The sequence below is a fragment of the Hyperoodon ampullatus genome (assembly GCF_949752795.1).
Source record: "Hyperoodon ampullatus genome assembly, chromosome: 3".
In the NCBI taxonomy this organism is placed as follows: domain Eukaryota; kingdom Metazoa; phylum Chordata; class Mammalia; order Artiodactyla; family Ziphiidae; genus Hyperoodon; species Hyperoodon ampullatus.
The window spans coordinates 126,973,410-126,990,113 of NC_136916.1; the positions used below are offsets into that span (position 1 = coordinate 126,973,410).

At 34.6% G+C, this 16,704-nt stretch overlaps 1 protein-coding gene across 2 annotated transcripts in view; it reads right to left on the reverse strand.

Annotated features, from left to right (window-relative positions):
• MDGA2 (MAM domain containing glycosylphosphatidylinositol anchor 2) overlaps nt 1–16,704 on the reverse strand; it is a gene marked incomplete at both ends in the record, with an annotated part of 734,576 nt that overhangs the window by 48,137 nt on the left and 669,735 nt on the right. For both annotated transcript variants that reach the window (XM_079699828.1, XM_079699829.1), the window contains one exon: nt 381–558. In XM_079699828.1, the coding sequence (XP_079555954.1) occupies nt 381–558 (178 nt within the window). The remainder of the gene's footprint in view (nt 1–380; nt 559–16,704) is intronic.

A 16,704-nucleotide genomic window follows, 5' to 3' on the forward strand; every position in this document is an offset into this window, starting at 1 on the left:
TTAAAACTGCTCTAAAAAATGAAAAAAATATTAAAATTCAATCACATTTCCTAATTTCTTAATGATATTAATTTTAAAATCATCAAGAATTTGAAAAAAATATATACATACTGCTTCACAACTATGCGATAGAAAATAAAAAGACATTGTGACATTATCACCTAGGTTCAATGTTAATTAAACATTTTTCTATATCTCTATTTATAACCAAATATTACAATTTATGATGATTAAGCATTGTGGGATTTTTTTTTCACTTGGCTAATGACCCAGAAAGTCAATATGCTAAGTTTTGTTTTGTGTCTAAATTTGGTAGATAGTTACAACCTTCTAGAGAGTTTAGTATGCAAATAAATACTTTTAAATGAAAAGCTACTTACCACTATATTTGATGACACGAATTGTTGAATCTCCTTCTCCAAACTTGGTGAGAGGAGTCAGTCGGACTTCATAAGCCTCTGGTTTAATTAGCTCAGTCAAGTTATATGTAATTAATTCTCCCTTTTGAATATTCCCATTTATTTTAATCTCCTGTTCCCACCATCGCTGCTGTCCAGCCTGAAATTAAAAGAATTATATAATAATGTTCCTGGTATTTTTAACTGTGTGTTGGTCATGTGGCTAAAAATACTACTGCTGGGGATTCTTTGGGGCCTAGGACAAAGTTATATTCCGTTAGAGATGTACCTTTGTTTCTGATATGCTCCTAGGGGCATCAATAGTATGGTTCACTTTTACTTTGAATATGAAGCCCTTTGGTGTCACAGATTAAAGTGGAGATGATCCCTTGCTTTGGACAGGCCTTGCGTTTTCAACCCTGTCTGCCTCACCACTGCCAAACTATAAGAAAGTTCATGTTTGTCTGGGTTGGTTAATAGCTGAGGACAAAAGCAATTTGGGTGGGAAATCCCATTTACTACTTTGATTTTCCATTGTCCCTTAGATTTTTACCTAAGGGATGTGTGTGTGTGTGTGTGTGTGTGTGTGTGCCTGCAATATATATATATATATATATATATATATATATATATATATATATATACACACACACACACACAAACACTATATATGTTAATGTGTATATATATACATATTCATATATTTATATATTTGCTTGTTTTCTGAGGGTGGGTTAATCCTAATTATATAGCTTAGCCTGCTATATTTCTGGAAATGGAAATCTCAAGTATGTGCTATTAGCAACAGCATTAGACAAATGACAAATAAAATAATGAAATGGAACAGAAAGCTCATATATAGATTTGTGGGGTTGTTCACATAGAAGACATGAAAATATAAACCACTCATTGGTTATGTATATAAAAAAATACATAAATGTAATCCCTATCGCATATCTTATAACGAAAAGAAAAAAAAAAGAAAAGGCAGTCTCAGGAGGAGCAAACACTTAAATTTAAAAGGCAAAAGTTAAATCATTTAGAAAAAACACAGGAGAATGTCATTATGACCTCAGGTAAGGTGTTACCTTCTTAGAATAGAAAAGCACAATTAGTAAAGGAAAAGATTGATAAATTAGCCAATCTTAAATTTGAAATTAATATTAAATTTAAAATTTTAGCATAAAAATTTCTTCTCATCAGTGCTCCTCATTAAACAGGTAAAATAAAGGTAGAGGCTTGAAAAAAGATATTTAGAACAAATACAGTTAATCAAAATATATTAAAAACTCCTATAACTACATAAGAAAAAGAATTCAATAGCAAAATGAGCCTAATAGGAACAGGTATTTCATAAATGAGAAAGCCCAAATAACTAATTAGAGAAAAGTCTCAGCCTCACGGTGAATCAAAGAAGTGAAAATTAAAGCCACAATATTATTTCCCAGATAAAAGCTTATAAAGATAACAACATTAAGGTTTGTTGCAAATATAAAACAATGAGAATCTTTATACCTGTCAAGAACCTGGAGCAGCAGAGTGTGGATGGGTAAGATTTTAGTCTACTTACAAGCTAACAAGTTAGCCCGCAACAGTATCATGGGCACAAGCAGAAGAATCCAGACAACTGAGTCAGAGAAAAGGATTCATGACACAGCAGACAGTACAAGCTTTACTTTCAAGCTGGTTCCCTTTGCCTCCCAATTCCCACAGGGTGATGCAGAAGTGCCCAATTGGATTTTGCACATGCCTTCTGTTTGTATCACATCTGTAGGACCCTGAGCTTAAGAGACCCTAGTGTGTTACAACTGACAGTACCCAAGCCTGTCAAACCATTGCCCAAGAGGGAGACATTATACTTATTATACTAGATATTAAATGGGCTTTACCTCTGTTCCAGGGGGAGGTCTCTATATTCTAAGGATGTTTGCTATGCAAATAACCTTGAAAAGATAGGCTGGAATAAAAAAGACAGTGCCTCTGCACATATGTTATGCAAAAAAGCAAGAGACCTACAGAAAACTGTATTCTAAAAATATAGTCTTTATGAGTATGTAAATTGGTATAAGTATGGAGAGCATTTGGCAATAAAAACAATATTACAATGAGAACAGATAAACTCTTGTACACAGGAAACAGGAATATTCATGGCATAGAAAACACAGAGAATGATGTAAACATCAGTAAGAGATAGAATTATCAAATTGTATACTCTTCATAAAATATAATTTAAAATATAGCATAGCTGGGCCTGCGCGTCCGGAGCCTGTGCTCCGCAGCGGAAAAGGCCACAACAGTGAGAGGCCCGCGTACCGCAAAAAAAAAAAAATTTAAAAAAAAAAAAATAAATAAATAAATAAAATATAGCATAAAAAGTGAACCTAAGCTATAATACATCACCATGGATGGATTTCACAAAATATTGAGTGAAATTAATTTTAAAGCAGACATATTATAAAATTTAAGTTCAAAATATGCATTTTGATAAGGGATGCATAGATATGTACTAAAGTATAAAGAAATGCAGAAAATAGTAAATGCTATGTTTAACATACTGGTCACATGGATTAGAAGAGTATCAAGAGGAGAAGATGCAATTGTGAGGAGATGACAAAGGACTTAACTCTGGTGATCTTTAGTTTTTAGATTGGTAGCAGGTATATAAAAATACTCATATTAGTTTTGGCTATGCCTGAAATATTTCTTTTTGTTTTTCAAAGAGAGAATTGAAGAATAAGAGACAGGCAACTGTGAGTTTTCTTAAAACTCTTTCTCCCTTGAATGTTAAGATTGCACTCTTGTATTGATTGCTTCCTCCATCTACATCTGTGGCAACTCATCTGCTTGCTGGGTTGCTTTTCCTTTTCCTGAGTTCTAAATGTTGATAGTCTCTGGAGTTTTATATTTGGTGTTTTTAATACACTGTGTTAGTGGTTCTCACTTTTAGGCAAGAATGAAAGTCACAGGACAATCTTGTTAAAAACCAAAATTCCAAGTCTTAACCACCAGTATTTCTGCTTCAATGAAGTCTACAGATATAATTTTTCAGTGAGCTTAGAAATACATTTTTTTTTTTTTGAAAAGCACCTCCTCCTTTACAGGGTAATTTGGAAGCAGGTGACCCAGGGCCTGTATTTGTTGAGGCACAGCTCAGCCTTGCTAGTTCCACAGCATTAATACTAGTGGTTTCTTCTACACCTCTACACTGATTACTCCTGCTACATCTATTAGTCCTTACTATGTGCCAGTCAGGCACCATGTTAACTGTATTATACCTACTATATTTAATCTACCACAACCCTTAGTAGGTAGGAACTAATACTAGCCCTATTATACAAACTGAGGAAACTGAGGAAGAAGCAAGTTACTGTAACTCTCCTAAGGTTGTCAGTAGCAGCTGCAAAATTTGGTTACACCCAAAATGACTATCTGGCATCATTTCTTCCTTTGCTTCCCCAGAATTAATTGCTCACTTAATTGTTTTAATTAGTGTCTTTATATATTTAGTTATAATACACTTAAAAGTATTTTTTGGCACATAGATTATAAATCAGGAACAATTTCTTATTAATTATTTTACCTATAGTGTCTGGTCATTAACTAGGTAGAGATGTGACAAGATTAAATTCCAGCACACAGTGTATATTTAACTGACCCAATGAGTGCAGTAGAAAATCTAACTTAGTGATAACTGCATACAGTCACTGAATTTACAAACACTAGTAAAAATGGACCTAAAACCTAAATTGACAGAAAGTTCTTTACTCATGCATAGCTGATACTAGACACTACAAAGTTTCTATCAGTTTTGGAGACTAAAAATTCTATAAAATAATATAATATAAATGTCAACTCTTTCAATGTCATTAGATTTTTAAATTATTACATATGAACTAAAGGCAAAGTACTGTTATTTCAGAAGACAAAAGTAGTTTAAACCCACAGGAATATATGCATAATAATTTGACATTATACTATTATCTAAAGACATACAAGTTTAATCAAGGTATATTTTTCTGGATGTTAAATATAAGTTTAATACCACTCAATATTTATAGTACATTCCAAGGAGAGACTGGTATTCTGTCATTATAATGAGATGCTTTACTCAGGTAATTTTAGTTGGCATGTACATTGATGTTACTTATTACAAACTCTGGAGTAGATAACTTCATATGTGTATTAAAAAAGCAATAATGTTGATTCTAAATATTTAATTTAAAGCTATAATGAAAGTATATACTTCAGTAGTTGAGAAATAAGCATTAAACACTTCATATTGTATCTCAGTGAGCTGTGCAAAATGTAAAAATGGAAAACTAAATGCAATGTTTGCTCATACACAAAAGAATATACAATATTAGTCCACTGTTTGGAGGTAATACCACAAAACCCTCAGAGAAAGTGGACCTAAAACATAACTACAGATGACAGTTCCAGAACATACCTGGTAAGCATGTTGATATGAAAACAATGTGTAAAGTATTTCTTACCATTTCTATTTGTAAAAAATTTTCATGTAACTTTTTCTGTTCCTAGGAGATATGTTCCTTTCATATAATTTAGAAGACTATTTTCACTATTTGAAGAAGAAATGAGCCATACTTTTTCTGAATGCTAAGATCTGTAACTTGAAACACACAGTATCTGGAAATACTGACTTCTAGAGAGTGAGGCTCAGAACAGTTTTACAGCATGACATGGAGGAGTATTAGAAAGCTATATTCAATAGAAATTGGAGAAAGTATGGATTTTATAAGCACCAATGTGCTTCTCTTAAAAATTGGATATTCTTTATTCTTCTAAAACTGAATTCTACTTACCTCATTTCTGCTGATGAAATACTAATTCTTGCCAATCTAGGTTAAACTTAATACGTTTAAGATTTGAACTTGATAAACTTAACCCAATCATTTTGTGTACTGGGTTCCACCTAGGGAAGTACTTAGGTGGGGCAGGGGCAGAGGAAGCCCAGTCCCCAGCTTAAATCCTCCTGGCTTGGTGGTAGACGGGATAACTGTTGCTTGGTTTATCCTGTTTCCTACTGATATTCTCTTGGATTTAGTCAACTTCATCGGGTCTTTCTTGTCCTGTACTAGCATCTTTTGCATTGTTTTTGGAACTGCCTTGGATGATGGTCAATATTTCTAGTCAATCTGCATCTTTCTCAGGCAAATCACAGGTTCTTTTGGTCTAAAAGATCTAGCTCTGCCTTTTTTAGAGGTTTGAAGAATCCTGTTTCTCCTGTAACACAGTGAAGCAAGACTTGCCAGGCCCCAGTCCCTGAAAATCAGGCTCAGTCTATGATATTGTGATACTCAAGGGCCCCCTCAGGCGGGACCCAGAGCTTCAAGGCAAGTTCTGTAGTCTTCCTGATCTACCGGTGGGGAAGTGGGACATTTCTTTCCTACTCAAGTGGATGGTAGGTACCTTTCTCAAGGAATTTCTAGGACTTACTCTACTGTTCTTCCTTCACTTTTATTAAAATATCCCCTGATACCTGGGGACTCTGTGTATTTGCATTGGAATATCTTTCTATATTTTTATTCTGAAACTCAACACGTTTTCTCCCTTAACGACCTCCTGCCCACTTCTATGAAGTCTTGTTTGATGTAAAGTCTAGGCTTTCAAGGCTAATCATTTGTCCTTAGGTTTTTTTCTTTTTCTTTTTTCTTTTTTGCGGTACACAGGCCTCTCACTGTTGTGGCCTCTCCCGTTACGGAGCACAGGCTCCAGACGCGCAGGCTCAGCGACCATGGCTCACGGGCCCAGCCGCTCCGCGGCTTGTGGGACCTTCCCAGACCGGGGCACGAACCTGTATCCCCTGAATCGGCAGGCGGACTCTCAACCACTGCACCACCAGGGAAGCCCCTGTCCTTAGGTTTTATAAAATCTGTTTAAAGCTCATTTGTTATCTTTTTAATTCTGTACCAGTGTGCATTTATGGGTTTGTATTCATATTCTTGGACCATAAACCTCAGCTTCCTTTGTTGTGATTTTAAATAATGAGAGAGTAGCTGATAAAAGAGAATTACAAGGATAAAAATATGCATTTGTTAATATTTCAAATTCCCAACTGTCCTTTGTAATCAACATTTTAACTTACATAGTATATGAATGTCAATCTGCATTTAGCTTTGAATGTCTTGATTGTCATTCCCTATAGTTTTTCTAATTTATATTCCTTATCATAATAGTTACTTGATTAAAAAACAAAAGAATACAACAACCCTCAGGTAAAGACAGCATCGAGTGGGTCCACAGATTCAGTGAATCTCTCAGTCTTTCATGCAGTTTTGAAGTTTTCCATCCTTGCCTACCTTGGTGGGCCACTGCTGTCTGGAGGGATGAAAAGTGGATATGCAGGCAGAGTCTCTGGTAAACATCACTGGTATATAAATGAAAGACCTTGCAAATACATTTCAAGAATTTAAAAAGTGAGAACTAAACATTAGGCACATAGAACAGTCTTCAGTGACAACCAAATGAAATATGCTTGCTCAGTGATCATAGAAATGGAAGAAATACAATAAGTAGAAGAAAATTAGAGCCTAAAACTTCCTAAATATATTGTGTGCTGTGGCTTAAAGTTAAAAATGCAGTTCCAGAAAAATGAAGACAAATATTAGAACAGAACTTTGGATGAAAGGAAGTCCTTTAGTACCCTAAAAAAATAAATGTTTCTGCAGTAGTTAAACATTTAGTAAAGACTAGCATTTTAGGGGCTTCCCTCGTGGTGCAGTGGTTAAGAGTCTGCCTGCCGATGCAGGGGACACGGGTTCGTGCCCTGGTCCGGGAAGATCCCACATGCCGTGGAGCAGCTGGGCCCGTGAGCCATGACCGCTGAGCCTGCGCGTCCGGAGCCTGTGCTCCACAACGGGAGAGGCCACAGAAGTGACAGGCCCACGTACCACAAAAAAAAAAAAAAGACTAGCATTTTATATAGTCTTAAGTGTTTAGTTCATATTTTTTAATGTGACTTAACTTTACATTCCCAATGGGACTGTTTATAATATATTGGAAGAGTTACATGAGAATATTTTAAATAGTTTTAATGTTTATTGAGTGACTACTATTGGGTTGGCCAAAAAGTGCCTTCAGTTTTTAGTAAAAATAAAAGACACATTTTTCATTTTCACCTAGAACTTTATTGAACTATGTATTCACCCTTTTGTTCCACTACCTTCCTCCATTTTTCAGGCAACTTCATAATTCCATCTTCCTAAAACTTTTTCTTTTTGAGCAAAGAACTGTTCCAGATGCCGTTTACAGTCTTCCAGGGAATTGAAATTTTTTTCATTAAGAGAATTTTGTAAAGACTGAAATAAATGGAAAGCCGAAGGTGTAATGTCTGGTGAATACAGTGGATGAATCAGAACTTCCCAACCAAGCTGTAACAGTTTTTGCCTGGTCATCAAAGAAATGTGCAGTTTTGCGTTATCCTGATGGAAGATTATGTGTTTTCCCTTGACTAATTCTGGACACTTTTCGTCAAGTGCTGCTTTCAGTTGGCCTAATTGGGCTAACTGGTTGGAATTAATAATTTGATTTTATAGAAGGAGCTCATAATAGAGGAATCCCTTCGAATCCCACCATATACACAGTATCACCTTCTTTGAATGAACACTGGCCTTTGGTGTGGTTTGCAGTGGTTCATTTTGCTTGCCTCACTGTCTCTGCCATTCCACATGATTGTACAGTATCCACTTTTCATCGCCGATCACAACTTGTTTTAAAAATGGAACGTTTTTGTTACGTTTAAGTAGAGAATTGCAGGCGGAAATACAGTCAAGAAGGTTTTTTTCGCTTAACATATGTGGGACCCAAACATAAAAGCAATTAACGTAACCAAGCTGGTGTGAAATGGAGCAGGACCCTATGGTCCTTCCCCACCATATCCTCTGCCTGCCTTTTTTAAAAAACATCTTTATTGGAGTATAATTGCTTTAAAATGATGTGTTAGTTTCTGCTTTATAACAAAGTGAATCAGTTATACATATACATATATCCCCATATCTCTTCCCTCTTCTGTCTCCCTCCCTTCCACCCTCCCTATCCCACCCCTCTAGGTGGTCACAAAGCACCGAGCTGATCTCCCTGTGCTATGTGGCTGCTTCCCACTAGCTATCTATTTTACGTTTGGTAGTGTATATATGTCTATGACACTCTCTCACTTTGTCCCAGCTTACCCTTCCCCCTCCCCATATCCTCAAGTCCATTCTCTAGTAGGTCTGGGTCTTTATTCCCATCTTGCCCCTAGGTTCTTCATGACCATTTTTTTTTTTAAATTCCATATATATGTGTCAGCATACAGTATTTGTTTTTCTCTTTCTGACTTACTTGACTCTGTATGACAGACTCTAGGTCCATCCACCTCACTACAAATAACTCAATTTTGTTTCTTTTTATGGCTGAGTAATATTCCATGTATATATGTGCCACATCTTCTTTATCCATTCATCTGTCATTGGACATTTTGGTTGCTTCCATATCCTGGCTATTGTAAATAGAGCTGCAATGGACATTGTGGTACATGACTCTTTTTGAATTATGGTTTTCTCAGGGTATATGCCCAGTAGTGGGATTGCTGGGACAGATGGTAGTTCTATTTTTAGTTAAGGAAACTCCATACTGTTCTCCATAGTGGCTGTATCAATTTACATTCCCACCAACAGTGCAACAGGGTTCCCTTTTCTCCACACCCTCTCCAGCATTTGTTTGTAGATTTTTTGATGATGGCCATTCTGACCGGTGTGAGATGATATCTCATTGTAGTTTTGATTTGCATTTCTCTAATGATTAATGATGTTGAGCATTCTTTCATGTGTTTGTTGGCAATCTGTATATCTTCTTTGGAGAAATGTCTATTTAGGGCTTCTGCCCATTTTTGGATTGGGTCGTTTGTTTTTTTGATATTGAGCTGCATGAGCTGCTTGTAAATTTTGCAGATTGATCCTTTGTCAGTTGCTTCATTTGCAAATATTTTCTCCCATTCAGAGGGTTGTATTTTCATCTCTGCCTGCCTTTTGTCTCTGGAAAAACTTTAGCCAAAGAATAAGTTTAATTAGAGAAGCGAGAATATGCAGACAGAAAGGAAAACAGTCAAAGGAGATCAAATAATAATAGTTTAGTCATTAAGCATAATCAAGGACCTTTAGTTCCTCCTCAAGGACTATAGATAATATTCTGAGCCCTATCCTGTGAGCTGTCCTACAGATACTGAAACCCCCACCAGGTGGAAGAAGTTAACTACATGATGACCAGACTGTAGCCATGACATAAGTTACCACAATTCCAAGAATTGGCCTCAAGAAAATGGGAATAAACTGACCCTGGAACTGAAGATTAACTGTACTTAAAACAATCAAGATGATGCTGGTCAGACCACGGATGACCAATTTCAAGATGACTGTCAGAGCTGACTGTGCTGTTTCTGCATGTAGCACCAACCCTCTGTCTATAAAAGTTCTTGCCCACTGACTGTCAGTGGGGGGAGTCAGCCTTTGGACAGGTATCCACCCTCCCCACTGGTTGCCAGCATCCAAAATAAAACAAACTTTCCTTTCTACCACCTGGCCTCTTTTTTGGCTTTTGAACGGTGAGCAGCCGGAGCCCACTTTTCGTGGCAGGTGCAAATGATTTTCAACGCTTGATTTGGATATTTTGAGTATGTCAGCTATCTCTTGTATGTAGGTATAACGTTGACTGTTCTCAGTTAATGTCTTGATTTGATCGTTATTAGCTTCAAGTGGTCTACCCAACCGTGGAACATTGTCCAGAGAGAAATCTGCAGCAGGAAACTTCACAAACCATTTTTGACACGTTTGACCAGTCACAGCACCTTCTCCATACACTACACAAATCTTTTTCTGCACTTCAGTTGCGTTTTTACCTTTCTTGAAATAATAAAGCATAATATGCTGAAAATGTTGCTTTTATCTTCCACCTTCAATATTAAAATGGCTACAAAAAATTCACCAATTTTTATAAGTCTTTTTTAAAATGCACTCTGATATGACAGCTTTCACAATACAGTCTAACAAAATTGTTTCAAATTAAGTTAAAGACAACTAAGAGCTACTAGAGCCATCTTTTAGACAAAAACTGAAGGACCTTTTTGGCCGATTCAATATATACTAGGATGTTCTAAGTATTTTAGTTATTATTTAATTTAAGCACAAACAATTCAATGTGGTAGCTAAATTAACTTTAGCTTGTATTATTATATTTCCACCTATTCTATTATAATGTGTACAATTATTGTTTCCAAAGATAAAAACATCTGATAAAAGTAAAGTAATAAAAGTAAAGAGAAAAAGAGTAAATGTGGTACCTCAGAAGACATACAGAACAAATTGAGCGTTCAAAGGAATCTTGCTAATCTTCTTTTCCTGCCCCTTGCATGAATAATTTAGATTCTCTGTAACATACACGGCATTTGAAAGGTAGCTGCTAACACTTAGCTTACGGAATGCTCCAGGAAACTTTTTTTCCTTTTAACTCTGTAGAACACGTTTATCTTGTTATATAAGTATGAGATATTTTTTTCCTGTTTTATGAAGTTACTTAATAATAACTTTAATGATGAATTGTAGGCATAATTGTAAACTATTTGGTAGAATTTAAAAGATCTAGTATTTAACAGAGCATAAGGAAATCTTTTGATTTGATACTAAAGTGATCTTTTTCTCAGTTTATAAAGAATAGTTTATTTTTGTCTAAAGGTTAGAATATAAAATTCTAATAACTACAATTCATCACCCCAAGCACTCTGTGATTATGGACATTTTTGATAACAATTCATTTTATACTATGATTATAATAAAACATTTTAAGATTTAAAAATAAAACAAAATTTGAACATATGAAGAAGTTCCTATCTAAACTTAAACATGTGTTAATGTGTAGCAGAAGTAGCAGAAGTGAATATTGGTGGTTCTAGCTCAGAAAAACTGTCATTTTGGTCATGGTCAGGCTAACATATCTCTACCTGTGGGGAAATGGTCCCATTTTGAGAAACATGAATTCTAAAGATACAAATGACTACTCTGTTAAAAATGAAGTATAAGTTTCTTTTAAGGAATATAATATAACACTCATTTTTAAATATAAAAATGTAGATATAGTACATTCATATTTCAATGCTACATTTAAATTTCTAGAACAAATTTGACAACTACAGTGTTCTTTACATAGGAATTAAGAAATTAATCAAAAAGACTGAGCTTACTGAAAGATTCTCTTTAAGTATATATTCTCTTTGAGCATAAATAGTAGTAAATCAGGATCCCTTCAATCCATTGTGACCACAGGAAACAGGCTGCATAAATGATGACTCCTGTATAGTATGCCTTTTAATTCAACCACCAGACAAAAGAAAGGCTGATCCTTTAAAAGTATGTTTGGCTCATCTTCCACAGTTTATGGAACTGCAGTTTGGGATGACAGCTGGTAATACTCAACTAAATTATTTAAGTATTTTTGTCTACTAAGAGAAGTAAAAAATAATAGCTACCAACTTTTTGAGGACTCACTATTGCCAAGCTTTGTACTAAGGATTTTATATACTATTTTTCATTTAATTTTTATAAAACTCCAATGAGGTTAGAATTATTATATTTATTTCCCCAGTCAAGGAAACTGAGACTTAAAGAACTGATAAACTTTTCTAGGTCACATGGTTGATAAGAAGCAAGAGATGATATAGGAACCCAATATTGTCCAATTTCAAGGCTACCCTCTTAATCACTATTCTTTATTTCCTATTATTTATATTAAATGTGTTGCCTTCACAAGTTTTTCAAACCTATGTGCACTTTATTCACATCCCCTTAGAAAAGTGATAAAGAATTTTTACACTAGGGAAGGCCTAATTATGTTGAACTGAATTACACAGCAATGGGTGATAGACTAAGATAATGGATCTATCTTTTGGATGAGGGTTAGTCATACAAAAAGCTTTTGACTCTGTGAGTCCTGACATTTTAAGAGAATTCAGACTCTGCTTTTGAAATTTACTCTGGAACTCCAGTAAATGTATGCTCTGGTTGTGTTAAGTTCTGTGTTCATAACTGTTACATAAATCATTAAATGACATGGTATTTTATATTGCCTCAGGAAAGAACTCGCCTGTGTTACTGGTGTATCCCCTCAACCATGTATTTATTACTCTCATCTGTTAAAACAACAACACTGAAACCACTCAAGAGACCATGTAAAACAGTAAAAATAATCATTCTTTAGCATGTAGTGATAAATCACTATAGAAGAAAAACTGGTTTCCTATCAAGTTTGGAAATAACAGTCTAATTATTTTCTTTCCATGCTTGGATTAGCAGGTGAAAGGACACCTCAGCCTAAAGATTAATTCATTACAGATTTCAACCTTAATAAATTGGAATTAAGCAGTTCAGGCTGCATCATTTTTCATAAGTTAGTTTTTTCAGGATGTTAAATAGATCAATTTTTATGGTTTTGATTTTGGCATTTCATCTTGGTATTTCTCTGATAAAAAGGGGATCATAATCACATCTTTCGTTTTATGAACAACCCTGTGTACTGCTTTACACCTCTAAGATATTTTACTACAGCTATGTTCTGGATTTATTACTAATAGCTTTGTATTTTGATACTACAAATGCCACCTGACCCCTCCATGTCTCATCAATAACTTCCTCTTTTTTTTTTTTTTTTTTGTGGTACGTGGGCCTCTCACTGTTGTGGCCTCTCCCGTTGCGGAGCACAGGCTCCGGACGCGCAGGCTCAGCGGCCATGGCTCACGGGCCCAGCCGCTCCGCGGCACGTGGGATCTTCCCGGACCGGGACACGAACCTGTATCCCCTGCATCGGCAGGTGGACTCTCAACCACTGCGCCACCAGGGAAGCCCTCCTCTAATCTTTTAATTGAACTCTTTACTACTAGTGAATTTTGATTCCTACCCAACTTATATATTGCCACCAAAGTAATTTAATCTTATTTTCCTGCTCCAATTACCTGAGTGTAATGCTTTTGTAGTATTATTTATAATAATAGCTAACATTACTGAACACTCACTAGGTACTTTGATGAATTATTCAATTAAACTTAGTTGAAATCTACAATATCACCATGAATATTTTCTGTGTTTCATTAGAATATGTTGATACCACTTAAATAGTTATCCATTTGGGCAATCAATTTGACACTCATAGGGAGAAGCCTCAGGTTAATATATTTTCATAAACTTTATATAATAGAAACTAATCATATAACAATTTAAATGTATTGATATACTGATACTATCAATTATTGACAATGATAAAAAGTCTTAATCATCCAACTGCTTTCAAATTATAGGCTTAGAAGAAAAAACAACTCTTACCCAAATGTGTAAATAGAGATTAGAATCTCTTACTGCATTTGGGGAAGAAAATCAACAACATCCTCTTTTCATAATAAACACTGCACAGCAACATTGGCTGATACATTTATTCATTTATTAAAAAATCACCTAACTAGATTGGCATTAAAAAACAAAAAAAAGGAGAAACCATGCAGAGTAAGCTCTTTTTATATCTGCTAAACTGAAAATGGAAGGGTGAGAGAACAAGATAATAGGTATGTTATATAAAACATATTCAAACACATTTCAAAGATAATTTCAAACTCTGTGTACATTTTTTTACAGTCTTAGGAAACTTAGATTTAAAAGTTTCCTGAGACATAAAGCCTTTATGTTTTAGTGAGTTTAAGGCCAATAAGATACAATCACTTTTCTTAGTAAATAAATAGAGCACTGTCACTAAAGCTACTGCTTCCTAACTCATTCCCAGTCCCCTTGCTCTTTAGCAAGAAAACCCAATTTTTAGCTGCGCTACATTTCTGAGTCTCCCTTTAAACAAGATGTTGTCATGTGATTTAATTCTGGCCAATGAGAGGTGAGTAGAGTTGCTGCATGGTGATTCTGGGAAGGCTGGGGCAGACAGTCTAATCAGCCAGTAAGGGTTTTTATTCGTTTTTCATTTTTTAAGGATTTTATTTTTTTAATGCTTTGCCTTTACTTTTGATTCTGGCCTGTGATTAATTTGTGATGGCTCAAGTTCTAGCAGCTATCTTAGATCCTTAGGTAACCTGGGCATGAAAGACATGCCTACCGACAGTGAAAAAGAAAACTATAACCTTAGGTCTCTGATGATACTATGGAGCACATGTCAACACTGTATTGCTGATGTCTGAAGTGATTCTATGTGAAAGAGAAATAAACATCTATCTCATTTAAGCCCTTATTATTTTGCTCTTTTCAGTTATATGAAACTATACACAATCTTAATTATTATAGATACTAATAATTTGCTTCTTTTCCTATATATATTAAAAAAAAGACTGTTGAGTTTACTCTATAAAATTGTAAAATAAATTTTTCCAGACATTTTTAACAGATCGGATTATGGTTGCGTTAATGTTGTCTTCTATCAAAGACTCACTTTGAAAAATTGAAATATAAGATATCAAGGAAAAAATAATAGTATGCTTGTTTCATTTAGCTGTTGCATAACAATGTTGTTTTATGAACAACCAGAAAATCTTAATGGCATAAAACAATAAGCATCTGTTTCTTGTTTGTGCATCTGCAGGTTGGTTCAGTTTCAGCTTATTTAATCTACGCTTGATTCTACTTGTCACTAGTCATGGATCAAATTCAAGTCAATTCTATGTCTCTTATTCTTCTTGGACCACCAAGCTACTATTCGTCTCATTGATGAGGTCAGATGGTCCTTGAGGGTGAGCAGAAATCATGCAAGGCCTCTTAATGCCTAGACTTACAACTAACATTTGTCTAACATTTCTGTACATACTCCATAATGACAAAAGGAAATCACATGCCCAAGCTCAATATCTGTGGGTACAGGATACATTCTTTCCATGAAGATCAGAATTGGGGAGAAATAAATTTTAGATGAACAACAATCTAATATTCTATAATGTGGTATTAGAACTTTGAGTGTATCACACATTTCCAACAGCAAAGTTTTCTTATTAAAGGGAAAATTTTAAATATATAAGTTTTTGTAGCTTATATATTAAGCTCCAAGATGCATCATACTGTCATATAATTGCATTTTCATACTCCTTTTCATATATGACAATTAAAAGCAATATTTTTAGAAGCTAACATTTACCTTATCTAAAAAATGTCATCGACTATAGATGCTTAGCTAGTTATAGCTCTTTTCTATAACATGAAACTAATTCCAGTTTTAGGGAAGAGGTAATTACTGAAATCGTTCTACAAATTTTCATTAGTAAATACTGAAACAGTTATATATCAACAGTCTTTTGTTTAAAGAAATGATATATGTGAGCCCCTTCCCCCAAAATGGCACAAAATAAATTGATAATTGAAGCAATCAATGTCTTATTACAGAATAACATATTTAAATGTTTTTCAGAAAACTCATAATGCGATATCTATATATATCCATTGTGAAACCCATATTTAGGTTATTACTCTTTATTAATATATTTACATGTATTATTAAGCATATAATCTAACATCACTCTAATGAAGTATGCTTATGCTTAAATATTATTTTAACTTGATATTATCCTCATACCTATATCTTGTATTCCTGTCATTTTCCAGAAAAATGTCTTAATCATCCAAGTATTCTTAGAATATTGCTTTTGAAAATGATCAGAGAAGCAAGCAATGTTATGCAAAGGTATATACTATGGTCATTTGCATTTTCAATAACAAAAGTCAGTTATACCTTATTTTAATGGAAAATGTTGCACAATATCATTGGTTGATTAATTCATTCAAAGCCATATACTGACAGCCTATTACTTAAACAAATTAAACAGAATCTTTGTTCTTCATAGAACTTAAAAATCTAATTTAGTAACTGCCTCTGAGATACTGTGAGAATTAAAAGACTTAATACATGTAAAACACTCAAAACAATGTGCGACACAAAGCAAGCATTACATAAGTGTTAGCTAATACAACAATAATTACATCTGCTAGTCCTAAGACTAGTATTATTATTTCTGATAGGCAATTGGTATGTAAGTAAAAAGGGTGCAGTTAGAAAGAGATTAACTTAATTATCACTCAAAAATATATAATAATAAGCTGGGAATTATAACATGATTAACATGGGGATCTGACCTAGTTTGGGGGATTGTAATCATTTTTACCCATTTTCTTTAATTAGAAAATTTAGGACTTCCTTGGTGGTTCAGTGGTTAAGAATCCGCCTGCCAATGCAGGGGACACGGGTTCGAGCCCTGGTCCTGGAACATGCCACAAAGTGACTAAGCCTG